The following is a 27484-nucleotide window of genomic DNA, read 5'->3' on the forward strand; positions in this document are numbered from 1 at the left end:
ATTTTCCACAGAATTTATAACACGCACTTAGCCATTTATTTAGGAAGCCCCATGCCTAGAATGAAGTTCAACAGTGTATCGGCTTAAACAACATCATCAATCCCCTGGGCTATTTCAAGTACATCAGTAAAGAACACACAGCCAAGCAATAACAATTCAGGGAGTTAAGGAAAATCTGTTTCCTCTGGTGAGCTCACCTTTTAGCTTTTGCTGAGATGGGCACCTAGCTTTTCTTTCCTGATCAAGCTTGCTGCATAGGGAATCTGTAAGATAAAAACAAGCAAAACTATCCAGGTGAGCAAAATTTGGAGACATGTATAATGGAGAACCTTCATTGTGCCTAAATTTGAATGCTGGTGGATCTGCCCTGAGGACAAAAGGTCTCCATCTGCCCAGCAGTATGGGGCTTCTGGGGTATAGCATTTCTAAGGCCTGTTAAAAAGCATATCAGGACAGAACAGGTGATCACACTAGGTTATTGCTACAGCTAGTCTCTGAGGTTCTTATGAGACATTTCACTTAAGAAATTTTCAAAAATTTGCACGTAATAATATGGTATTCTTATTTTTATTTAGGTATGAAAATTAAGTTATTATGTTATAACATATGTCCAAGGTCACAAAACAAGAATGTGATTACAAACTAGTTCACTGTAATTCTTCATTTAATTAGAGCGAGGAAATATGCTATCATTATAAATCACAAATAAGATTAACTAAACACAAACTATTACTCTGGGTAATTTCCCAATAACTACTAAGAAGCATCAGAAATAATTGCACTGAATGGAAAATATGACCCTTGAGAATTCTACCTGGATAAACTTGAAAAGTACTTTTCAGTACTGGGGTTTTGAATGAAAGTCTATCGCATTTGATATGCTACTTTTCATTAGAGAATTCAGATTGTTGAAATTGGACTACATGTATTATTTAGATTTGCCTCTCTACTAACCCTAGTTATGTTACTTACCTTCATCATTATAAGGCTAAATTCAGGACTCTAATGATATAAATCTGTTTTACATTTAAAGAAATATTCAACCTTCTAGAATGTAACATGAACTATGGCTGATATTATGTAAAAGCAGTGAAGGAAAGAAAATTATAGTCATTCAAGTAGGTAATATTTTGAACACTGTTATATACATTCCCCATATCCCCAGCATATTTATGTTTTGCTCTCCTGATCTAGCAGTCCATAAACATGAACCTTTATTAATGGGAAGGAACTACAAATCTATAGTGATGCTTGTGGCTAAGACCAGCTGGACCATTTTGCCATAATAACTGGTTAGTTGAATCAAACAGTCTTTTTTTTTAAAAATTTATTTATTTATTTTTGGCTGCGTTGGGTCTTCATTGCTGCGCACAGGCTTTCTCTAGTTGTGGCGAGTGGGGGCTACTCTTTGTTGCGGTGAGCGGGCTTCTCATTGCGGTGGCTTCCCTTGTTGCGGAGCACAGGCTCTAGGCGCGTGGGCTTTGGTAGTTGTGGCACGCGGGCTCAGTAGTTGTAGCTCACAGGCTCTAGAGCGCAGGTTCAGTAGTTGTGGCGCACGGGCTTAGTTGCTCCGCGGCATGTGGGATCTTTCTGGACCAGGGCTCGAACCTGTGTCCCCTGCATTGGCAGGCGGATTCTTAACTACTGTGTCACCAGGGAAGCCCTCAAACAGTCTTTTTAATGAAAAAAAGAGAGAAGACTAAAATAACCACCTCACTATCTTGACACACAGCCACAACATGGATGTATACGATAGAGACATATCTGATAAAGGCCTTAATAGCAGCATCGAAATTAATGGTTCATATAGGACCATAAATAGTTGTCCTAATCTCATATTTAGGATGAGAGCTGAGATTAGCTAGATAACTATGACAAGAATAGTTACACACGGACCTACTCTAGTTACCTCTTCTTTCCACTCTGGGTTATGCTATACCTGCTATGAACAGAGACATATTTGAATCCTGATTTTCCATTATGGTGTATGAAACAATATGCCAAAACACATGGATCACCTCTTTCTTTAGATGCATGATATCAGAGAGCTTTGAATGGAATTCTATTATTTAGGATAACAAGTAGAAATGATGTAAACCTTGGGGTATAAGGATTACCTAATAAAATGTATTTGTGTCACTCTCGCATTTAGAAAGCATTCTCAACATCAAGATTAGATGCCACGAAGATTTAGTAAGTGTCTGTTCTGCCAGGCACTGCACGATATAAGTTAATATCACCATGCGCCATCTCATCAAAGCCAGTAAACTACTCATGCTAACCCAAAGAAAACTGCCTGAAGGGCACTACTTTCAGATCTAAGTCTGAATGCCTTTTTCTTTTTTTCAGAAACAACAATGCAGCATTTCATTAAGATGGGAAGCTGATAAGGAAATTTAAGAAAAGGACTCAGGAAAAAAAGGACATTTCCAAATAAGCACATTTGATCCCCAAATCTCCAGACTGAAATTTAAATCTGTGTGAAGAATTATTAATCTCAGGTTGCGAGCTGAGAGTCATTAATTCCAAGTCTTAAATCATGAATGATTAATAAAGAATATATTAGCATATGGCCCGATTGTTCATGGAAACTATCCTATTTCATTGATTCTAAGATGCAGTTTTTTCCCTCACATTTTAACATTTCTGAAGTTGGATATACTATAATTGATGGTATCTGAGAATAATAGTTGGAAACTTCTTTTCTTATGATACATCAAGTAATGGGCACTTTTATGATTGATGGTGCTTCAGGTTCTATACTCCCCAACTGGGGGAGCTCAGGATCTTAGAGGCTCCATTAAAGATAATTATGCCATGTAAATCTCCTATAATAGAACTTATAAAAGCTTTCTTTTCATTCTGACCAGCTTGGAAATCACCAAGATTGGCATGGACAAAACTCCTCAAAGTTGCTATATAACTTCTAAATCACCTAGTTGGCTTTAGTCTATCAAAAGTATTGAGATTTTACCAAAAAAGATAATTTCCTAGATTGTGCCGAGAGAGTTAGCCTGAGCTCAGACATTAAGGTGGGTCAACATCTCAAAAGGAGAAAGATGAGAAAAAGGACATATAATTAAGAAAAGAGTCATGGCATTGTCAAGATGCAAGGCAATAGATCAATAATTGGAAAAGGACCCACTGTAGTCAAAGTCTGTCTCCTGGAGAATCTTAAGGCAGCTTCCAAGGAACTTCAGACTTACGTCAAGTCCTCTACTTGTTACATATTTAGTCACAAAATCAAAATCTTCTAGGGGCCCAGGATCTTTTTCTAAAAATAAAGTGCTCTATCTACCTTTTAAAAATATGTAAAACATATTTTAAAAAACTCTCCGTGTTCAGACGGTAGAAATCTGGGCAAGTTCCCATCGTAATGAATACTGGAGAACCTCCAAGAAAAGACCACACTGAAGAGCTGTGCCCTTGCCAAAGAGGGAGCACTCCTCTAGAAACGATAAAGACCTGTCACCGCTCCTTTCCCTGCAAGGAAGCACGGCGCTCACACCATCAGAAAGTTGTAAACTGACTTTTTACAAGTCCACGCCACGGTGAACGAAACATTAGTACTAAATCTATTGGCTGAACATTAATTTTAATTGAGGCTTTAATGAGGAACTTTGAGACTGGTTCCCTCTGGCTGCGTGTGACTGCAGTGTTCTGGAAAAACAGCAGAGGGCACTTGAAGACTAGCATATTTTAAAAGCACTTTTTCTCAATCTACGCGCCCCTTGGTAGCGATCCAGCAAGTTCAAAGGATGTGAATCTGGGTCTAGCCATTTATCATGCGTTTTCTGTTGCAGCTTCACAGTGTCCTTCAAGAACTATGACTAATGTCTTCAACAACTATGTCTTCAACTATGACATGCCTTCAACAAACCTACGGTAGTACCTTATATATACATGTACTTGCTTTAAAAAATTGTTGCCAAATTAGCAATAAAAGATAAAAAAAAGGTTATCAAGGCATCACAGTAGTCTCGGCTCATGTTGTAAACTACATTATATTCCAGTCCTTGGAAAAACTTTAATCAAAAGGTTATACACTGTTATAGATGTAGAAAACAAACTTATGGCTACCAGGGGATAAGGGGGGAGGGATAAATTGGGAGATTGGAATTGATATATACATACTACTATATATAAAATAGATAACTAATAAGGACCTACTACATAGCACAGGGAACTCTACTCAATATTCTGTAATGGTCTATATGGGAAAAGAATCTAAAAAAGAGTGGATATATGTATATGTATAACTGACTTACTTTGCTGTACACTTGAAACTAACACAACATTGTAAATCAACTACAGTCTAATAAAAATCTTTTAAGAATGGTTATACACTTAGTAAAATGCCTTCACTTTCTTCTTTAAAAATGTTTTAAAAATTGAGATATAATTTACATATAACATTGTAATGTTTTCTTCACCTTCTTCTCAATCCTAAGGGATGATGGTTTTGTTTTAAAAATTGAACACTTTTTTCCTAGAATCAGAGCTCACTTGTGAATGAGAAATCTTTTGCTCTTTATTATACTAAACACTAACATCTTCATGAACGTGCTAAATTCTAAAACCTTTGTATTTGGCTCATATTGAGAGGAACATATTTCTTCGCTTGTATAAATAAATCTGGTTTGGTAATGAAAACATTTTAAGCATTGGAAAACCCAGAGCAGAGGTGGGGGACTATAACACAAACTGTGTTAAGGACTGTAAAACTCTCATTTTAAACTATTTGTAAAAAAAAATATTAGCTTGTGGCCCATGTATAAATGTTAAATAAACTGCATATGCTTTAAATCTCACATTAGGTAAATGCACATTTATTTATAAACACACAAAGAGAATCAATCATTTGAGTCTATGGTCATCACAACTTTGCATTTAACAAACTGTAAAAGGAAGCAATGGTGTAGAAATTACAGTCAGCGGAGAATCTAAAAATGCAGGAACCAAAGAAATTCATAAGTTTTCTTTCTATGGCAATGATACCCAAGATGATTTCAATATCATCTTGAATAAGAACGCTGTGCAACAGCATAGGATAAATGCGTTGTGGGTCTATGGGAATTGTTACAAAATATGATGGTTTTAATATATTTGAATTCTCCATGACTGCAGAATAGAGTGGGTTTTTATTTCACCTAAAGGAAAAGATGCCTATTCTGTAAGCACATGACTATTCTGTAATACATGCTTTGTAAACTTTAAATATAAAATAATTTAAACATAAAAGAATAAAATAATTTTTGGTGAATTGTTCTGTTCTCAAGGAGCAAAGCACGTAACTATATTTACTGATGAATTAGAGCATTCAACTAAAAATATTGAGAAAGTCAATAATTGTGATACCTAGCAACTTCTTGATAATCTTTAGGTATAATTTTCTAAAGACATTTTTCTCCAGTTACTTTAGCAACTACAACAAGCTGAATAAGGGACAGGATAAGTTTCTGTTCAAGTAAACTTGAGCTTGCTGCCTCAGTTCTAAAGCAGATGGTATAGCGTGAACACAGGTCCTTCCCGCACAAATATATCTCTAGCCACCAGGGCTCAAATAGTTCTACTAATAGAGGTATTACTTTGAGAAGGGGCATGCCATTAAATTGATTACTTGTATCGGCACACCATTTTATGTTTATATGTGCATTTCATGTTTATTAAACACTTGTGCCTTATCATATCCCTATCAGGGTACTAGGTTGGACCTTACAACAGGTCCCTTTGGTTTAGAAACTGATACAATGAACTATATAGGATGAATCTTGAACTCAAGTTTGCAGACCTTAAAGCTTGTATCTGTTAGTCACAAGGACGGTGCTGTAATACATAAGTTCCCAGCAATTCACTTGTATGCCTTCTTTTAGTAGTTTTGGTAGTAGTTACCCAGCACAAAAAAATTTGAGGAAATCAGGACCAAGCCAGGAAAATTTGGAAAAGAATTAAGAGGATTGCTACATGACAGTATCAGAGTTGGGTCAGGGGACATCCATGGGTGGTGATTAATTCAACAAATGTCTACTGATCCCTATTTGATGTTAGACACCATGCTAGGTGTTGAAGGTAGCACGAAGACCCGGGCATCTAAGGATAGGGGACACAAAAGAAGGGGGAGGAGCAGAAGGGACAAATCATGTCAATTTCACCAATTTTCATGTTGGTAGTCTGGATGTACCTTTGTGGATTTCAGGAATTATACGGTACCTACAAGGCTGGGGGAAAACATTCCAGCTCCTCCCAAAGAATTTAATTTGCAACCAGGAAAATTTACTATCTAGAGGAATATGAATTAATAACACTTGTCTAGATAAATAAATATACAAGGATAAAATATTTTGCAATACAATATAATAAAGATATTTTGTAATACCAATTTGTATCTTCCATGTATCAAATATCTCAAAAGATAAGAGATATTTTTTTATTAAAACGGCCTGCTTATTACATGGATGCAATATCATTTCCTCTTTTACTAAAGAAACCAAATGTCAAAGAAAATTAAGACATTAAAATTACATAACTGGCCTTAAATAACTGGCACTGAAATAATTATTTAGTTTCCTTTCCTAATGCCCATTTTGCTATGCTCATCACCACCCAGCAGTCACACATTTTTGGTTGCATGTGTGGCAATTTTTGTTTTAAGAGTCTGAAAACGATATCCTATGTAAAATAAGTAAGGTCTTAAAATTTTATATCCTTCTACCTCTGATTCTATCTTTACATTCTTCCTTTGGACAAATAAAACAATACATAAATTCACAGCAAGTAATGAGTAGCTCTTATTATCTAGGTATCAAAAGCTAAGAAGAGTAGATACTTTTTTTTAACCCCTGTGGGGGATTAGTTTTCAATTGATTAAGAAAATCCTTCTGTTCGCCAGTGAAGTTAGGTGCAAATAAAACTAACACAAACAAAACCAAAACAAGAAGAAAGATCCTGTTTAAGAGGGTCTTATGTTGAGGTGGTTTTCAGAACTGAGAGTTGTTAACCAGCACTTGAGATCCAGGAAAACCTCAGAAGGAGGGTTAAAGTTAGAAGCAGTACTTTTAATGGAGCCCCTAGAATGGGGGAAAACATCATGAAATACAAGGCTGCTTTCAAAATGACTCTCAGCAATCTCCATTAACGCAAGCATGATTTCTCCCATGCAGAAAGGAAACATCAATAACCACCTTTCTTAAATAATCCTGACAGAAAGCTAGATGCCTGGCTCTCTAGACAAGACAGGCGGGTCTGCATAGATACATGTTTCATGGTATAAGGATAACATGGACCAGCTCAGAAACACCAAGCAACCCAAATTATGATAATCATGCTGTGAAGAACACTAAGGATCAATGTATGTCTTTACCCAGGTGATTAAAAATATCTTATAAATGGACTTCTCTTGTGGCGCAGTGGTTAAGAATCCACCTGCCAATGCAGGGGACACAAGTTCGAGCTCTGGTCAGGGAAGATCCCACATGCCGCGGAGCAACTAAGCCCGCGAGCCACAACTACTGAGCCAGCGTGCCACAACTACTGAAGCCCACGCGCCTAGAGCTCGTGCTCCCCAACAAAGAGAAGCCACTGCAATGAGAAGCCCGGGCACCGCAACGAAGAGTAACCCTCGCTCACCGCAACTAGAGAAAGTCCGTGCACAGCAACGAAGACCCAACACAGCCGTCAATGAATAAATAAATAAATAAAAAATCTTACAAAAACTAAGCAGAAATTATTTCCCCATTGTACCATGAAAATGAGGAAGCTTGGGAGACTGCTTTCAAAGCACTAATAAGTAATACCAGATGTATCTGCATGGGGACAAAGGGTGAGGAATTCAGGAAAAAGAAAAAAACAACTCAAAAAACGAAAAACATAAAACCTCACAACATTTATTTATCAGACATTTCCCTGTTTCCCTGTTTCTGTTTAAATAGATCTTTGTCAGTGTCAACTTTCAGACATGATTAGGATAGAGTAACACACTTCATTTGGAAAGAATTCGTTTCTTTCCATAGTCCTTCAAGTGAATTTAATTGATTAATTGTATTTATACTAAGTTCTATTGACAGCAGAGGGCCTGCTCAGGTCTGGGTGGTGGAAGGAGGGGGAAGACAAAGACAATGGCCCTTCCCTGAGCTTCTGGTGCAGCCCAGCGCTGTGTTTGGAAGTTTGCACAGTGGAAGACAATGCAGGTACCTCTGGTTCACCCTCAGAGACAATGTACACATCTGTCTATTAACACATGGTAGGTAGTTACATTTAGAGGAAATGTACTGACACATCTGTTTATCCTGCATCTAAGTAAATCTCTTGGCAATTAGCATCTAAACCAGCGGAGAGGGAAGTGGACCAAAGGATTTCAAGGCAAAAACATAAACAGCTTCATACATATTGGGTGGTTTGAAAACAAACCCATCACCTTGCATTTATTTTTAAGTAGAAATGCATCTTACAATTTGTAACTGTTGCACCATTTCTTCTCGGTAGGCTAGTTCCCGTTTCATTTGATCCTGAAAATTATCTGGTAGGAGTGAGAAACAGAGCAATAAATTAATTAAAGTGCAAAATCTACTATCGGTATATTTAGTAAAAATATTACTGACAGTCCCATAGAACCGCCTCCCCGCCCTTTGGTATTTTTAAAAGTAAATACTATAGTTGTTTGAAGAGATGTTTTCTTCAAGACTGTGATTTAATCAGAATAGACAGTAAATCCTGAGAGGCGAAGGTCTACCTCTTATATTTCACAGTATCACATAGCCCATCTAGTATAATCCCTTGCACATAATAACTACTCAGGAATGTCGAGGGCAAGCATGTTCTCTAGTCTTTGAACACTTGAGCCAGCCACAGTACTGAGAGCTTCCACTGTCTTCAGAAGTCTAGTGCTGGTGAGGGGGTGAAGCTCAGACAAAGCCGATCATAGGAAACGTGGACCCTTGTGAACGCGAATCCTTGGGTGATAAGACGTAGGTCTGTTAGATGTGCTCGCCTGGCTTCACTGCAGCTCATCTCACGTCTAAGAGAGTGAGTGATAAATGTATTCTGACTGGACTCTCCCAACCTGCAAACTCTCCCACCCGGTAGCAGCCTTATCTTACATCCTCCTTGGGCCTATGTGGTTCTACAGACCTTGCCTCAATCTGAGAAGGAAGGAACTTTAAGACATATTGTGCAAAATATTTTTGCCATTCTACATATTGATCATTTTTATTGTATTTCCAGAAAGGAATGACTTCCTAATGTGCATCTTGTTCTTTCATCCTTTCCATTGATCTTTTTTAAATTGTGGACTTGGCTAACTTCAGCTTTTTCTGCTTTAAATGAGAAATTAGCATGATTTCATATGAATCTGTGGTGGATGGTCAGGGCAGTGGCTTGAAGAAACCAGAAACTCTGTCATCATCTCTTCTCTCCCTTTCATCTCTACAGCCAACTGGTGTGTGAGTCCTGTATATTCTACCTCCATTCTCTCCTCTCTTTGCCATTGTTACCTCCCGAATGCAGATACCTCTTCCCTGAAAAGTTTCCCAACTGACCATCTGGCCTCCAAATCCCTTTCATTCTCCTGCTTAAAACTCCATGATGGTTTCCCATCGCTTTCAAGGTAATAAACCCTTTACCACTCATGAGATTCTGGATACTTAGAAACTAAAAACATTGTTCTTTTTATTTTTTTGATCTATCTTTCTATACTATTTGAATTCCTTCACCAACTTCAAGCATGTATTTTTAACTAATTAATTTTAAAAGACCTTTTTAAAAGAGCAGTTTTAGGTTCACAACAAAATTAAGAAGAAGGTACAGAGATTTTCCATATACACTCTGTGCCTCCACCCCCGCCACACAGCCTCCCCCATTATCAACATCACTCACCAGAATTTGTTTCCACGGATAAACCTACATTGACACCTCATTATCACCCAAAGTCCATAGTTTACCTTAGGATTCACTCTTAGCGTTGGACATTCTATGGGTTTGGACAAATATATAATAACATATGTCTGTCATCACAATATCATAGAGTATTTTCACTTCCCTGAAATCCTCTGTGCTCTGCTTATTCATTCCTCCCGTCCACTCCACCCCTAGCAGTCACTGATCTTTTTACTGTCTCCATAGTTTGTACATATTTTTAAAAAGACCCATTTCCTACTTTCACCTCAGAATTTGATGTGAAAGTTACTGTAATAAAGGTAAGCCTGTGGTACTATGCAAGGGTCAAGGAAGGAGCCCTCATTCCCTTGGAGGGTTAAGCAGGAGGAAAAGCTTGAGGAGGTGTGATCAGCGTTCTTCGCTAAGATGTGGAGGCAGGAGTAGGGAACAGCAAGTGGCTCAGCTGGTTGCAGCAAAGGGGGTAGAGGAAACTCCTTCCACCATATCGCCCACCAAACCACTCTCCAGTCTGCACATGCATTGCACTCCCAGCCACTCTGTGTTTGCCACTGCTGTGGCCTGGCTCTTACAGCAAACATCTCCCTTTTCTTGAAAGTCCAGCTCAAACTTTCTGTCTTCTGAAATGTTCTCTCCAATTCTCCTGCCCTCTTCTGCCAGAACTAGCCACGTTTCTCTTGTACTCCTCCAGCACTCTGTACATACCTCTGTTAATGCATCCATAATCCGTACTATGATTAGTTGTTATACGTGTATCTCTCAGTGAAACAGTGAGGACAGGAAGATAAGTTTTAGACACTTTTAAAATTTCCAAAGCCCACCGCAGGGTCTGGCACACAGCAGGGGCTAGTTAATGAATGAGGAATGAATAGAACAATGAAGTACCCACCAGAAGGTCTGGATTCTGCCTTGGACAGTAATGACACCACTCTGGAGGCTCAGACCCTTATCTGAACAAACAAGGGTGTGGAATGATGTGCTCTGTAAGGTCCTTTCTTGCTCTACTGCTTTAAGATTTGATGACAAGGTAAACTGATTTGGTTGGGCTCCACACACCCAGCTCTGTCTTTCCTGTGTTGGAAAATGGGGAGTGGGTACACTGACTTACACTGATAAAAATTAGAAGTCAGGTACTGTATGAGGGGCTGGCACCCACCTGCCACCTCAGGATGCCCTGGAGGTGGGTCAAAGCCCATAGGCTGGGTACAAGGCCACAGGAGCCAGTGCTCCACAAACTGCCCTGGTTCCAGTGCCTTTGGCCCCGTACCTGAGCCAGAATACCTTCAGAAGATCAGTGTGTTTTCCAGACACCAGAGCACATCCCAAGCAGGTCTCCCTCTGTGAAGGAGAGAACTGCCCTCTGAACCTCAGCAGCTTCTTCTGTCCCTCTCGGGCTCTGCAGTGCCTCTGATCAGGGTGATGCTGAGGTGGGTGGGAGAGGAAGGGCTGCCTGAAGCTGGCTGTGGCACCTCCCTGGCATCCCAGGAGAGTCTGATGTTGGAGAAGGAAATAGCTAAGGGTAATCTGGAGTGGAATGGTGATAACTAGTCCTTACTTAATTCATGCTCATTGCTCTACGATGGCACACAGTACAATTCTTTACGTTAAAGTGAAAAAAAAAATGAAGCTGTTAAAGTGCCGGAAAAATGGTGAATATTTTTATAAAATTGGAGTGAGGAAGGGCATCAAAGACAAAAAGCAAACAGGAAAGACTTACAGATTTGATTGGATAAAAATTTAAAACTTTGGTATGACAATAAACACAAACACAAAACACCATAGTCAACATTTAAAAATGGACAGAAACTAAAGAATATTTGCAACATCACAAAGAATTAATATTTTAGTATATAAAGAGTTCACATAAACCAGAAGAAAATGAACATGTCAAAAGAAATATGGGGAGAGAATACGTGGGCATTCACAGAACATACAAATGGATGACAGACATGTGCAAAGTGTTCAATATCCCTAGCAATGAAAGAAAAGGAAATAATATGAGGAACCACTTTTTCCATTTAAGTTAGCAAAGATCTAAAGAAAAGATGATACGTGGTGTTCCAAGGATGGAAGTATAAATTAGTACAACCTTTCTGGAAAGCAACATAAAATTATGTATCAAGAGCTTTGAAAAGTTCATTCTCTAACAGAAATTCTTTTAGAAGTTTATCCTAAGGAGATAACCATGGATTTGTACAAAGATTCAGTAACAAGGATGCCTAAAACTTGGATAAACTTTAATGTCCAATATAAGAGTGCATTTATAGACTGCTAGGTAGTCTTGAAAAGAAGCTCATGTTAAGTGAAAAAAAGGAGGGTAAAAACTGGTGTGTATATTTCATTTTGTTTAAAAAATAATTTAATATGCACTAGAAAGGCTGAAACTCCAAAATGTTAACACTGGTTTCCTCTAGGTGACAGGATTATGGGTGATTTTTAATTTTCTTTCCTTTACATTTCTGTATATTTAAACTTTTCTACAACAAGCATGTGTATAACTCTAGAGATATAAAGATTGTTAATTGGCAAGAGAAAAAAAAACTAAAAGTTTTGCTATGTTCTAAGGTTGATGAAGACACAATTTAACTGGAGATGAAAAAATCATTAAGCTGTTTTCTCTAATGAGAATCACTTGAAACCCAACTATTTTTGGAAGATGATAGCATAAAAGGAGGTGGCAGAGAAAAGCACTGAAGGCTGTGCTCTGCAAACGTGGACAGTTTGAAAAGTCAAAGAGTTTTTCAAACAGCAACGAAAAGTATCCAGCCTACATACCCGGCACTAGAAATAAGAAGAGAACTCATATGGTAGATCTAGTTCCCCTGGTACAGCAATAGGCTTTGGGGCTTATTTCATTTACATAGTCTTTATTTTGTTATCACTGCTTTTAAACAACGACAGAGACTTTTGATCTGTACCATGTTTTAGAATCCCCATCCCTCCTTCTCCAGAGGATGCTACAACAAAGAGAGAGGAAGGAAGGATGGAAACCACTGAACATAGAATGAATCTAGTAACAACCACAGGTGAAAGATGGGACAACCATATTCGGGTAGATGAAATGTAGTTTGTTTTTAATAAGAAGTAACCTTAAAAGTAACTTGGAAACGAAACTTTTTATAAAAATCTAAAACGATGACATGATCAAAATCTACCAGTTAAGGTTTTCACAAAACCCCAGTCATTAGGTCTTCCCTGTTGTAAACCACTGGCCTTTCCACTTGGTTCTCTCAAGTGCCATGAATTTGTCATCATACCTGCAAATCCAAGGACTCAACTCATGAGTCCTTGCTAATCTCCTTTATCAGTGACCCAATCTCATCTTCACTGTCAGTTTTAATCTCTTCGAATACGACTCCAATATTTATATCAACCATTGATTGCGAGTACGTCATGTTCCCACAATTTGCTGCATGTGCAGCAACAGAAGACTCTTTCCTGCAATTATTTACAACACTGTCGGGTAGAGGGTGAAAGAATCAGAGAGGAGTGAACACAAAACACCCACGGAACTAGAAATAAACACAGGAGGACTTCAGCACAGAGTGCATACTGCAAGAGTGGGAAGGCTTCCTGGAGGTGGCAGAGCTTGAGCTGTGTCCCAAATGATGAGGAGCACCTAGACAAGGGAGGCATTTGGACTAGAGAAACGCAGGGCGCAGAGGTGGAAAGGGAGGGGCGAGGGCGGTCCGCAGGGTAAGTGGAACTGAGTAGGGGGAGAAGTGGAAATAAGCCTGGGTGGGCCGATTATGGAGGGTTGTAAAAGTCAGTCAGGAGTTAGATTAGACGCGATATGGTCAGCAACAGGGAATCACTATAGTGAGTGGAAGACGTGGTGCCAAAGGCAGATTTTTAGGAAGGCAGGGCTAACAGCAGCGAGCAGAAAGGGCTGGAGTGGGGAAGGGAGGTGAGGACCCAGGGCACCCCGCAGCAGCGACACAGGAGAGAGAGAAGGTGAGGGCCTTCTCCATTCATGGCCTCATCCAGCAACCCTTTGGCAGGTCCCAGTCAGGCCTAGGATCCGAGGTTATACAGATGGCCAGTGGCAAGAGAGTAAAATGAATGAAAAACTACAGCAAAGGCCTGAATACTGTAATAAAGGAAGGTGCAGGGTGTTGGAGGAGAAGGGAGGAAGGAGAGATTCACTAGGGAAGGCAGACACAATGTGATGGCTAAAATGACTTCTGGATTTGCAGCCTCAAAAAATGATCAGACCAGTCCTTAGTGGGAGAGCTCGGAATGGTGGCATCTTGGGGGCAGGGTCTCCAACCATTTATTCTTGTCCAATTAAACATGACTGTCATTGCAGGATGTGGGACCAGCTGTCCTACTGTCGTCTCAGTGACCTTGATAAAAATGAAGCTCCTCCTCATCCATGTCCTCCAAACTCTTATTTCTACCCAGTCTAGATTACATTTCTCCCACCTTCCCTCAGGATCCCCTCCTGAGCTCTCTTCTCACGTTCTACCCAGTGGGTCAACTAAACGGATTGTCTCATATCAAAGTAAGTTTCACTGCCTGTTTCATCCTCTATAACTACAGGCCGGGAAAGCTCTAGAAGTTCTGATTTCTACTATCAGCTGGTTTACAATAAAGCCCCTGCAGGAATGTACATCTTACCCTTAAAATGGTAACAGTAACAGCAACTCACATTACTATGGATCAGTCACTAGTCACTATCCGAAACATTTTATACATTTAATCCTCTCTGCAACGCCACGAGATGGGTAGTAGTACTGTTCTAGAGTTGAACAGGGGGTTAGGTAACTTGCCTAAGGTTACTCAGTGGGGGAGTTGGTGTCCAAACCTGGAGACCCCGCTACTAGCCGCCAGGCTCTCTGCTGCCTCCACCTGAATGGTAAATGCCTGCTTGCTCTGCGGTGTCAGCTCCTTTCCTCCTCCCTGCATTTCCCCATCAGAGTCTTGCAGCTCTGGAAGCCTCTGTCCAGCAAGTGGAGAGACTTGCTTGGCCTTCCTCCTCCTCCCAACCTCTGCCCACAGAGTATGGAGGCTTGCTTTCTCCCCCTCCTCCTCTTCCACTTTCCTCCCTCCCCCACCTCCTCCTTCTCTTCCTCCTCCTCCTTCCTCTCATCTTTATCCTCACTATTCTGTGCCACAGGTCATCACTCACTCCCAAAGCACAACAGGAGAAGCTCAGAAGTTTGGACCCATTCTAGAAATGCTTTTCGACAGCTCGATGTTAATAGTTTCCTCTTCCTCCCCCTGCTTCATCATCACCATCACCATCACTGCTGATGTTATCGAGCACTTATCCTGTGCTAGGGATGTGCTCACACCTTCAGGTGGATCCTCGCATTTGGTCCTCATCTTCCTGTGGGACAGGAATGATCTGGCCCACTTTACAGTTTCCAAGGTCCTACAGCCATGAGGTAGCAGAGCCACAAAGTATCTCAGGGTATTTTGAGCCTGGATTCCTAAGTGTCACAGGTGACAGCTTAGCTTAGGTCCCCAGTGCTCTAAGTGAGCTGGGTTTGAAGTGTTGTGACTGTGAGTCTGCCTCCGAGTAAAAAGCTCTTGCTGGGATTCCTCTCTGCTTCCTTCTGATGCGGCTTTACAAAGTTCCGTCCTCCCCTTTCCATCTGAGCGAATCTAAATCTGTCTGCCAGCCTCACGGCCTCTCACATTTAGTTAACAAGCACATAATGTGCATTTGCTATTTTCACTGGTGTGAAATTAACTGCTTCTTTGTGGTGTGTCTAAACCACGCATTATTCAAACTTGGGCACCACTTCCTTGGTCAGTGGAGTACACTGTAGATAAAAAAGGGCAAAACTTTTCTGTTGCTGTTTAATTGAAGTGTTTCACATACGTGGCAATCACTGAGGATTCATTTTAATTCACACCAAAAGGATGAGTGATGGGTCTGAATGGAAACTGGACAGTTGTACTACAACATCCTAACTTTTTAAGAAACAGAAACATGTACTTGTTGTATGGTAGAGTAATTAGTAAGAAAATGTATAAATTACTTAATTTCTTAAAATGATTGATCAGCTTTTATTAATGGGATAAATTATGGCTACACTGGTTTCACATGGAGTTAGGTGGATACTTTGGGGATTCAGTGGGATTTGGACTCACTCTGCTGGATCTGCAAACTCAACAATTAGATAAACATCAACTTAGAAGGGACACAAATCACTCAGTGTCTGCTCATCGCTGCAAGGAACTGTGCAGTCTTTTTTAAGATGTGGTTTTAGAAATGAGAGAATCCTGGATCCCTTGGAAGCACCTGTTTTTCAAGGTTTCAAAGATATTTTTAATATGTTTCTCTTTTTCTTGAAGCTACAAATGTCATGATGATCCCAACACACTATCAAAAGCTACTGGCCATTCTCCTCCCTTCCATCTTGTTCTAAGCCTCAGCAAGCATTCTCCAAATTCAAAATACTGAAGCATCGTGAGCTCCAAACCTCCCTTGCGGATACTGACAGATCACAAACTTGACCGACCCTATCACTCCTTGGGGCCAGAACTCTCTTCCATCATGAGTCCTCTTCATTTTTATCCCTGCTAAGCAGTCTGGTGGAACTTAGTTTGACATGTTACCAGGAACCCAGTACTATTCAAAAATGCTACCTGAGAGGGCATGTCTTTCAGTTTGTGTTGATGATTACATTTGAGAAGCTCTGGCGAGTGCAGACCTTTGTGCTCATACTATTAAAATTGTCACAATTACTGAAAAATCTTTTTCTGGATGTTTGCCTATGGCTCTACCACAGGAATTACCAACATGAGTTTTGTGATGTCTGGATTAAAAAACAAAGGGCACTGACATTCTAAAAAAGTGTCCCTGAAAAAATTAATATTAAATGTATATAATTTAAAATATGACTAAATGAAACTTCAAAAAGCTTGAAAAATACTACTGTGATGTATTTGTCCAAATGTGATTCAGAACACGACAGGTGAATTTTAGAAATCTGGACACCTATCGTAGGTCTTTCTGAAATTCCAGGACTCTGGGAGTAGAACCAATAGTTTTTATGCTACAGTTTCTCTTGCCACCAAATTTGGAATGGAATTTTAATACTAAATATGGATGGAGAATCCCAAACTACTAAAATTATACTAATTTTAATTAATAAAATATGTGTACATTGAATTGTTAAATTTTAAATCTTCATATCTCAAGCACCAGGCAGCTCTCTAGCACTATCTGAGAATAAGAATTGTTCTTTTGTTTTTCCTACCTTAGAGAAAAAAATACCTGAGTAATTCTTCTGTTTTAAAAAAACTAATATTTCTGACTATTTAACTATATCTACATATTTAATGGTATATTCACATACATGTTTTAAATGTACACAATACATATGCACAGATACACATATACCAATAGAATAAACACCAAAAGGTTCTTATAAGAAATTTTGTCTGTCAGCTGATTCAAAGCATAAATAACAGGCTAAAATTTCCAAATACTCTGAGACCACCGGAAGACCCTGTGGTACTTTGTGTAATCACTTAATATTTAGAAGCCTATCCTTATGCCTAATAATAGAAATATCATCAAATATCATAAGGCAATGAAATAAAAGTGATTTCTTACTGAATACTGGGAAAGATGTATTTCCTTTTAACACCTGGAATTCTTGTTCTAGTCGTCTCCGCAAATCTATTTGTTCAAATAAAACCTTCTGAAGTTCTTCTAATAAAGAAAAAAAGAAGAGTCATTTTACTAATCTTTACAAATAACTCTCCAGAGAACTGTTATATATGGCAATCTATTATTATAAGACAAAATATTTTACCAGTTTAAAAAGTGTCGCATAGACGTAGGATAGATTTTGTGCAGAAATCCATGAATATAAATCAATGTAATGTATTATTTTAAAGTATTATTTTACAGTGTCATGTATTGATTGATATGTATGCATTAATCTCAATTATATCCACCCCATGGTCCATATATTATTCATATGTTGCTTGTCAAGCTTAAGATATAGTATAGAACAAAAATATCCTCCTATTATCTCTTTAGTCTTTTAAAGCTAAGAGAAGTTCTACAGAATTAAAACTTTTCTTTACCTTTCCCCATATTTTCTACATCCTTTCTGAGTGAATGAGGTGAATTCGTCTCTTGTGTGTGTTCACCTTTAAAAAAAAAAGGAGAAAAAAATATTAGTTTTGTGTAGGCTATTTTCTGCAAGTTGTTATTTTCACTTTCTATTAATATCTACAAAAGAGTTTTTTTAATATAACTTCAAGGTGGAAGTCCTCGGAGCCAAATGTTGTCCTCATTTACTCGTGTATCATTCCCCTGAACCATGGAGGCGAGTGACAGAAAATGAGGGCGGAGTCCGCCTAGACTGTGACGACAGCTCCATGAAAGCAGACTCCTGATGTCATCTCCCTCCCAGCCCCTACCACTGCCCAGCCTTTACAACCCAGCTAACTGCTAGAAGGGCAAAAGAGGAGGTTGAACAGCTGACATTTCTGGGAGAAATCTGATCAGACTCCCTCTCCTTCTAGAAGTGAAGATTTTATTGGGAAGGCGCCCAAGACCATGGAAGCAGAAGCCTCCAGCCTTCTTGGGCCACCAAAATGTGGGGTGGTGAAAAAGAAGTGGGAGGAGGCTTTAGCTGTCCCTGGGAGAGAAGTTATGAGCCTGGAGTGGTTTCCTAATAATTGATAGTTTTTTAAAAAGAAATCAACCTAAAAGAAAGAAGTGAAATAAGTTATGTTACTTTGTAATAGTCATATGCTTGCTGATGATAGTTTCTTAACTACTTGTCTTCAACCAGTATAAACTGTATTGTGGATAGAAGTTAGATTGCTGTTCTTACCTATTTTGCTTCTGTGCTAACTAGAATGATGACAAGCTAAGAAAATGTATATATCTACAGTCATAAATTGAGTCTATATAATCCAGAAAACATAAACAAAGCAAAGAAATGCAATCATTCAGCTATCAGAATTTTAAAAAGTTTCAACTTGTTATCTGCAATTACCCACATAATTTAATTAAGCTTTCCGTTTTCATCTATAGAGATATGGCAGTGCAGACAAAGGTGCTCTGAGAAAGTTCCCTCTATCCCCCTCCCCTGCCCCCCAGGTTAGCTCGTCCATGTCCTTGGTGCCGTTTGCTTCCAGCCTTCTCCACCTACTAGGCAGGCTACCTGGAGGCGGGGCTCTGTCTTTTCTGCATGGCCAGTGCCTTGCACAGTGCTAGACACATACTCATATTCAATAAAGTGTCTTCAGCTGTCACTGAAAGGGACCCTAGGAGGTCACAAACTCTAAATCATAGCACAAGTTAGATGCATCGTTTCAATTCTGTTCTCATATCTTTTCATTTCCCTTCCTCAGCAAGAAATGGAGTGAAATGGTCCCGGGCACTTCCAGGAATACTGGGGAATTTCACTGTCAAGGGAAAAATTTCTGCCAAGAGGGAAACAGAATTTCTTCCCAAAGTGGCAGCCTACAATATCAAGGACGGACAGAAAAGTCCTCAACATGATATTATAAATGGCGATTCTGCAGTCCACATGATGACTGTCAGGCGTATGTGTGTGCAGGTATGCATGTGTGCATATGTGTGTATGAAAATACAAATGTACAAATATTCCCAAGCATGTGCACAGTTATGGGAAGGCACTTCCTCTGGCTCCCCATCATCAGCACAACAATATCCAGGGCATCCTGAGTTCCTTAATGGCAGCCATTTTCTGTACTATCTAGATTATATTTGCACAAACTTATTCTCATTTTCATCTTGGACATGACCGCTCTCTGTAGGCTTTTGAACATTAATACCTTGGCTTTCTTCTCCATATAATAAATAATGAGGAAATACCGGTGAAGCATTTTAAATACAGACCTCAACGTAATTCCTATAAACTACTATTATCTAAAAGAAGAGTAACACAAAGGTTGATAACAAATCGTAAATGTATAAACCAAGAATCATGATATTTTTAAATGAAGATAAATGCATATTATGTGCAGTTTTACCTATGTTTACTTTAGTCTCAGTTAACCAGATGTTAAATGCATAGATGTTTCATACCCAGATATAATATTGAGGTTGAACAAGAAAAGAAATGAGCATGCACACATCTCTGAATCTATCTACAGAGCATGATGAGATTTTATCATTCTACAACTTTCCTAACCCTTCAAGACATGATTTAAATGAGATAGTTTCTGAATAGGCAACTCTAGAAGCCATTTCCTTATCACATTATAGACCAGCTTCTTTTTGACCTACTAGTGTATTTTGTGGACTGTTTACCTTATATTACATTTCAACTAGATAATTAACTTAAAAAATTAAAATAATATATGTAAAATTGCATTTCTTTTCTACTTCACAGTTAGGAGGTTTACATTGGTATGAAGCATTAAACAAATAGCTAGTAAATAAAACTATATTAACCACAGGCGAATCTACCGATGACATTAATAACATGTTTTTCATCCGCTTTGTGAAGGATTAATTAATATTTTACATGTGTCTATTTTAAACAGGTATTTTGCTGCAGCTTCTCAGAAAATCTGTCAGTTTTGAGCTTAGAAGATTCAAATTTCTCACTTGCAAAGGGTTTTAAAAAGTGGTTCAATGTTAGGTAAATAAGGAGCACAGAAGCTTCAGCTGCCCTTTGTGTATCTTTCACTGGACCGTTGCCTTTTGCATATTACTAATCTGTGAAAACCAGATTGTTAATGGTGGTTAAAAATGACCTCTGGGAGCCTGGATATGTTTGTTCACTATTACTGCTAATGTTTTCCATCTGGTTTAAAAAAAAAAAAAGGCAGTCTAATACTAGATTAAATGAATGAGATTTAGTTGACAATGAGCTTTCCATTTTTATAAATATTCCATCAGGTTAAATGCATTTTACTTTTCCAAAATTAATGAATGCATTTGGAGAAATCCCCAAGCTAAAATTCTTACTTTCCTTCCCATTATATTCCCCCTTTAAAAAAAAGTGACAAAAAGGCCAGGGTGGAGGGGGGCCATAGAGATCTTAACTGTAAAAGAAAATAGTTGAGTGGCTTAAAGTTGGAGAGTGATGGATAATCAGGGCATAAAATGCATCCAGTGGACTGATGTGATGAGGACCTGCTGCTCAGGGATGAGTCCACACCAGTTCTCCACAAGCACATGTTCGCAGGGCCAGTTAACTGTGACCTACATCGTTGCCCATGAATCCTGCTCGCCCCGGGGGGGCAGAGGCAGTGTGATGCCACATCAGAGAAACTATACCTCTGCTGAGTGCAGCAGGGAGCCTGGAGCCACATGGTCCCTGCTTCCCTGGTCTCTCCAGGGTCCTTTAGGACCAGGTGGTCCCACATCCCAGGGGAATGCACCACCCCACCCTTGGATCTGCCCTTACACAGCCATCAGAAATTGGAAGTACAAGAGGGATGGATGTGAGAATACACCATGCCAAAGCAGACATGAGCAGTAAATAGCAGATGAAGGGGAGACTGGAGTATCCAAAGGGGGGAAAAAAAAGACCAAAACACCCAATAGATTCACCAGCACTACGTTTCAAGGCACAATGGTAATGACTTTCTCTTAAACATTATGGCACACCTCTGCTCGAGAACCTGCAGTGTTTCCCCACGGTCTACATTGCAGAATCCACTCAACTCCTCCCCGGGAGACTCCAGGTTCTCCTGTAACCTTGTCCCATCCAGCTCAGCCAACCTGTATTTCTCTGTCACTAAGCACAAACCTTTTACCCAAGACAGACTTTTATTTCTCACATCTGCTGGCTCTGCTTTATGTTGTTTCTCTTCCCTAAGGTGTCCCCCTCCTCTCCCCATCCACCCAAAATCAGAAAGCCACCCAAGTGTCATTTACTCTTTCATAAAACCTTTCCCAACTTCTGCAGATGCCACTGATCTGTTCCTTCCTGGGCTGAAGTTCTAAGTCCTTATCATCTTTACTCTGCCACCTTGTACCCAATATTCTAGTGCTTCACCTATGCTAGTCTGATCTTCCCCAGCTAGAAAATCTGCTTTCTGAACGCAGAGAGATCCTGCCCTACAGGTAACCCCCATCACCTCTACCTTAGGGAGGGGTACAAATGTATTCCACACACACTTGTTGTACTTCATTTAATCCAATTTGGTTTGTGAAAGAAATACAAACTAATGCTATTGTAAATCCTCAGTTGTCATAAAGTTTTTAAAGCACTAACTCATTCCTACGAACGAACAAGCACATTTTGATCCATTGTATGGTCTAAGAATTACTCTATATTTTCAGTTTACTGGGGAAGTTTGTGATTGTTTCCATTTTTGTTCCTATCTGACATTTTGAAAATTTCTTTCAGGGACAAATAAAACTGTAGCACTGAATGTTAACTGAGACATGAAAATACTAATTCACATATGTGTCTGCCGTGGCCTCCAGCAGCAAAAATACCTTACAATTTTTAAAAGCTCACTTAATTTTAAGAGCCAAATGAGTAGGTCAGATGACCTGTTCTGTTGGTGGTCATGAGATGGGAGGAGAAGTTGATTAAAAGATATTACTGTTCTCAAGCTAAACTTGAATTCAATAAATAAGATCATTTAAGTATTGTACCCTGTATGTGTATAGGGCATCAAAGTATATAGGGTACAATATAAAATGCCTGACATTGGACGAAGAGTAAAAATTTTAGCATTCACCCATCGCTTCTATGGCAATACATCCTCCTTCTTTCTCCTTTCAATCCCACTCCGTTTCCTACCCCTTATCTCGGCTGTCTCCCTTTTAAAGTCTCCTTTGAGCCTGCAGCCAGCACTCAGGGGCACTACCCCAGCCTGCAGCCCTAGAGGCTAGCAAGTTGCTTGTCATTGAAAGGCCCTCTCTGTTCCCCCAGGATTGTTGTTGACAACAACTGATGAAAAACATTTGGAAAAAATGCATTTCAGAAAATGCACACTGAAGGGCAAATTTAGTCAATGAAACTATTTTAGTTTGGGGCTGTATCTATACATGAGATTCACATGGATTCTAATATTTAGGTGGGGAATAAAAAACTTCAGTCAAACATCCAGATGTTTCCATAGTTCATGGGGACTCGTGCTATCGCATGTGTTCTAGTGCAGGGGAGCAGACCCTGGAAAGGAAGGCAAGATCTGCGTGCGAAGCTACCAACAGTGTCTGCCCGCAGTTCCCAGGGCACTGTCATGCCCTCAGGGCTGGGCTGAGGGCCTGCCCTCTGCCTCCCAACAGCCTCAGCACAGGCTTGGCCTCTGTTGATCAAGAGAGACTCCTCTTATATACGTTTAACTCCCAAACAAACACTGAATTTTAATAATTAATCTTAGTTTTATAATCTGACTTAATTTAAAATTTCTAGAAGTTTAATTTTCTCTTTCCCTAACAATCTACCTTAGAGGTACAAGTTGGATGGGGTCAAAGTTAATCTACATTTTGTATAACTAGTACATTGAACAAGAACCAAAATTTAGCACAACGTATGGTTTAGAGAGGTTTTTAAGAACATTTTGCATTAAGGCATTAAAAAATCAATTACACAGAAAGCAAAGTTAAGTAATTTTCTCCTCTATCAGTGGGACATGGACTTCTGTTAATTTCTTGGTGTTAAACTCTACATTAAACTCTTCCCCTGTGATGTCTGGCACAGTAGTGAGGTCATAGAACAGAAAAGAAAATCAATATCACTGGAGAGGGTATGCTACAAAATGAACTAACTAAATATTAACTCCATTAGCCAAAAAAGGGAACAAGAGCAAGATTAATATTTGTGGGTTTACAGTTAACTAAGAATTACAACAAAATTTACAGTTCACGATCAGAATTTATCGTGAGTTGCATACACATTGCTTCTTGAATCAGTATATCAAATTTCGTTGATTAGTGAATTGTGAGTTCATTTAGAATTCTCTTAAGTTTTAGAACTTGTGTTGTCAATTAATGCTATTTTTTATTTTTTTCTGAAGAGTTTTTTATTGTCCTTCTCTATCTCCATGATTTTCATATAAATTATTAAAAACCACAAGAAGGAAAATGTTTCCATAAATAAAAAGAAATTTATATTTGAAATATGGGGATTAGTTAATTTTGAATACATATATTTAAATACCTCAAAATTCGTTGTTCATAAAAATGTCAGTAGTAATTTAGAGGTGGATAAACTGAGGCCAAAGTACTTAAAGGGTTTACCCAAAGTCATCTAGTAAGTGAGAGAATTAAAACTCAGATCTACTAGTCTGTGCTTTTTAGAATTTTTCTTCTTCTTCTCTTACTTTTTTTAAAAAAAAATCATAAGCATGTTCTAAAATAGAATGGAATAATAAATCAGAGCGCCTCATCTGCTATATATTCATGAGAAGTGTAACTGCTTCTTACTATTCTCAGAAATCCATCCATAGCATATTAAGTACACTAGAGAATCATACCAGTGAAAATCAAATTGATTTGAAAACTTCTATACATATAACAAGATGCAGCCACTCTCAGAGTCCAATGGTTCTGGCGTTTCTACAATGAAAGGGATTGGAATTGAGGATGACTCCACTTTACGTGATTTCCTTGACCTGCAATAGCTTTCAGCTGTCTCACCAGCTTACCCCACTGCATTCAATTTCAAATCACTTAACTTCACTAAAGTTATTCAAAACGGATATGCAAAGCCTTACTCTGGGATTGCAAGCAAAATGCTGTCATTTATATTTTTGGGTAGGTAATATTTTGACCAAACTGCCATCCCCCTAATCTATATTACTTAGCTTTAAAGCAATGGGTCTTATTTTAAAGAGACCTACAGATAAAAGTTCTGGCTTCTGGGGGATTTTGGCTGCTTGAAACTTTAGGTTTGGTCCCTCTAATTATAAAGAAGTATAATATCTGCTATGAGTAAGGTTAATGACCATTAACAGGGAGGTTTTTAAAAAAATCATTAAAAAATGTAATCTTTTTGAAATCGCTGAAAAGTAACAGTTACCAATAGGGCTGAAAGGCTGAAGAAAGGCCAAACTTAATTAAAATGATGAACTAAAAAAATGAACTGGAACTAAATATTGTTGCTAAACTGAATTTGTATTAGGGATAAATTAAGCAAGTACCTATCATTTAAAGATAAGTCTGTATCTTTACTTGTTTAGAGAAAGGTCAGAAATTTCCTGATAAACTATATTTATGATTGTCATGGGAGTGAAAAATTCATGTAAAAATAAAAAATTGGGGCTTCCCTGGTGGTGCAGTGGTTGAGAATCTGCCTGCCAATGCAGGGGACACGGGTTCGAGCCCTGGTCTGGGAAGATCCCACATGCCACGGAGCCACTGGGCCCGTGAGCCACAGTTACTGAGCCTGCGCGTCTGGAGCCTGTGCTCCGCAACAAGAGAGGCCGCAATAATGAAAGGCCCGCGCACCGCGATGAAGAGTGGCCCCCACTTGCCGCAACTAGAGAAAGCCCTCGCACAGAAACGAAGACTCAACACAGTCATAAATAAATAAATAAATAAATAAATAAATAAAAGAACGTGAATTTCTTTAAAAAAAAAAAAATCAAAAATTGCATACTGACTTATTAGGTAGTTAGAAAAGACATTTCATTCTTCTGTGTTATACTGTATATGCACAGAAATAAAACACTGATATTTTCCTGTAATGATGATTGAATTAAACGTTGGCTAAAGGGACATATGGTTATATAAACCTTTTTGGATGTTATATTGTGTAGACTGCTATTATAGTATTCATACTGCCTTACACCTTATCTGTGCCCTCCTTTGGATTGGAAGCAACTTGAGAGCAGGGACTGGCGTTGTTTCTATCTCTGAATCTCCAGAGCCTAGCAAAATACCTAGCATACAGTAGGTATACTGAAATATTTGGGGAATAATTGAGTAAATAAACAAATGAATGCTATCATGTACATGTGGAAGTTAACAGTTGTTACATGGGGAGAAGTAGTTCCATTCACCAGCAAGGTGTTCCAGATAAAGCATTCTACTGCTACCACTACAAAGCAGTTCATCACAAGGCTTCATAATCTCTTTGGCTCATCTGGATTTTTGACACTTTGCTAAATGAACGGATTCTTAGTGTCTGATCACAAGTAAATACATTAATACCAAAACATAGGCCAATTGGGTGACCATTTTGGGATTTTCTCAAATGTGCATTCCAGTGTGAAGACCATGAGCTGATCTTTCCTACAAGCAAGGACAGTTGAAGGTACAGCGAGTCCTACAACAACCCAAACTCCTTAACACTTTCTGGTGTTTAAAATATCTTCTCTGCAGGCTCAGCAAAGGAACCATGAGGGTGAAATTCTTGTGACCCAAGATTCCAAGATAAATTTAACAAAATATACTCTTCACCCAAACATTTGTTCATGTCAATAATATATTTTCATCCTTTCCACGTCCCACCTGTCTCACATTCAATACAGGATAATAATAATATGATATAACCTACTACTTACATACTTCTCTGAATAATGTGAGAAGGAAATTGTAATACGGAATATCAATGTGGAGCAAGTTTCTCTGGGAATCTGTATCAAATTAATTATTGTGAGGGAGGGACTAGTAATACATCAATAGCATGACTAGGTGTTATTACCAACGTAACTATTGACGGTACTGCCCTGAGCTCCAGACACCGTGGAATTTTTATGTGAACACCGATCCTGACTATACTTTTATTTACATCCTTTTGACATTTGTATTTCCATCTGAACATCAGACAACAGTGGATTCTGTGGTTTTTGACCCACTCTGGCTATCATGCTTGGGGTTCTAAAGACTTTTTTAGGGTTTATTGAACTTACTAAGTATGGGGGAACCAAATCCCTTCCAAGGCCAGGAGGAACTTGTTTTCAAATGGAAACAGCCCAGCCATCCAAATCGGAGGAAGATGAAGAAGAGAAATTCAGTTTTTAATAAATCTATAGAGACTATTCATGTACACGAAATGAAAAGAATATAATTCAGTAAAGAAATCAGTATGTTCTAATACATTTAGATTTCTAATGGGTATACACATTTGTTGAAACGTTAACTTAAATTTTTTATGATAATTATGAATACTAGCTGTTAAGTGCAAGGTAGGAAATTAAAGTTCCTAAAAAGATGATTTTAGACTGTGAAGTTTGGATTTTCTCATTAAATCTATGGAAACTATTTTAAATTTAACAACTTAAACATCAAATTGTCCCCTAGTTTTGTACAAATCATTGATACCCCTTAAAAAACTACATACATTTTACATCTTTTATAGAATATTTATAAAACTTTATTTTTATTTTCTTTAAAATTTGCACCCAAATAGAGTAAGAGTTTAGCCCAAGGAGACGTCTAATGAGTTATGCTTTAGCGAAATGAAGTCTGGTGTGACTTATTCTCTAAATGTGTTATTTTATATTAAATACATGTACAGTATAATTTGAACTTTAATATCACCAATAGCCAACTGAAAAATAAAAACTTCCAAATTTAGGCAGTCAAAAACAACCTTAAAATTAATGCATATAAATTACAAAGTACTAATTTTAACAAGCAACAGTAAATTAAAACCTGTCTTGAGATGAGTAAATGAAAAGTGGGGTCCCTGTCCTGCTCTGAATGGCTTACATTATTTAAAAAATACAAGTCATT

General features: G+C 38.6%; 1 protein-coding gene across 1 annotated transcript in view; it reads right to left on the reverse strand.

The window, feature by feature from the left end:
* Positions 1 to 200: 200 nt before the first annotated feature.
* Positions 201 to 27484, reverse strand: part of SKOR2 (SKI family transcriptional corepressor 2) — a 33359-nt gene continuing 6075 nt past the window's right edge. The window contains exons 4-7 of the mRNA XM_068563656.1: positions 17941 to 18006; positions 17462 to 17560; positions 8448 to 8515; positions 201 to 263 (exon numbers count right to left, since the gene is read on the reverse strand). Of these exons, the coding sequence (XP_068419757.1) occupies positions 201 to 263; positions 8448 to 8515; positions 17462 to 17560; positions 17941 to 18006 (296 nt within the window). The remainder of the gene's footprint in view (positions 264 to 8447; positions 8516 to 17461; positions 17561 to 17940; positions 18007 to 27484) is intronic.

Source organism: Eschrichtius robustus, chromosome 14 (assembly GCF_028021215.1).
Source record: "Eschrichtius robustus isolate mEscRob2 chromosome 14, mEscRob2.pri, whole genome shotgun sequence".
Lineage (NCBI taxonomy): Eukaryota > Metazoa > Chordata > Mammalia > Artiodactyla > Eschrichtiidae > Eschrichtius > Eschrichtius robustus.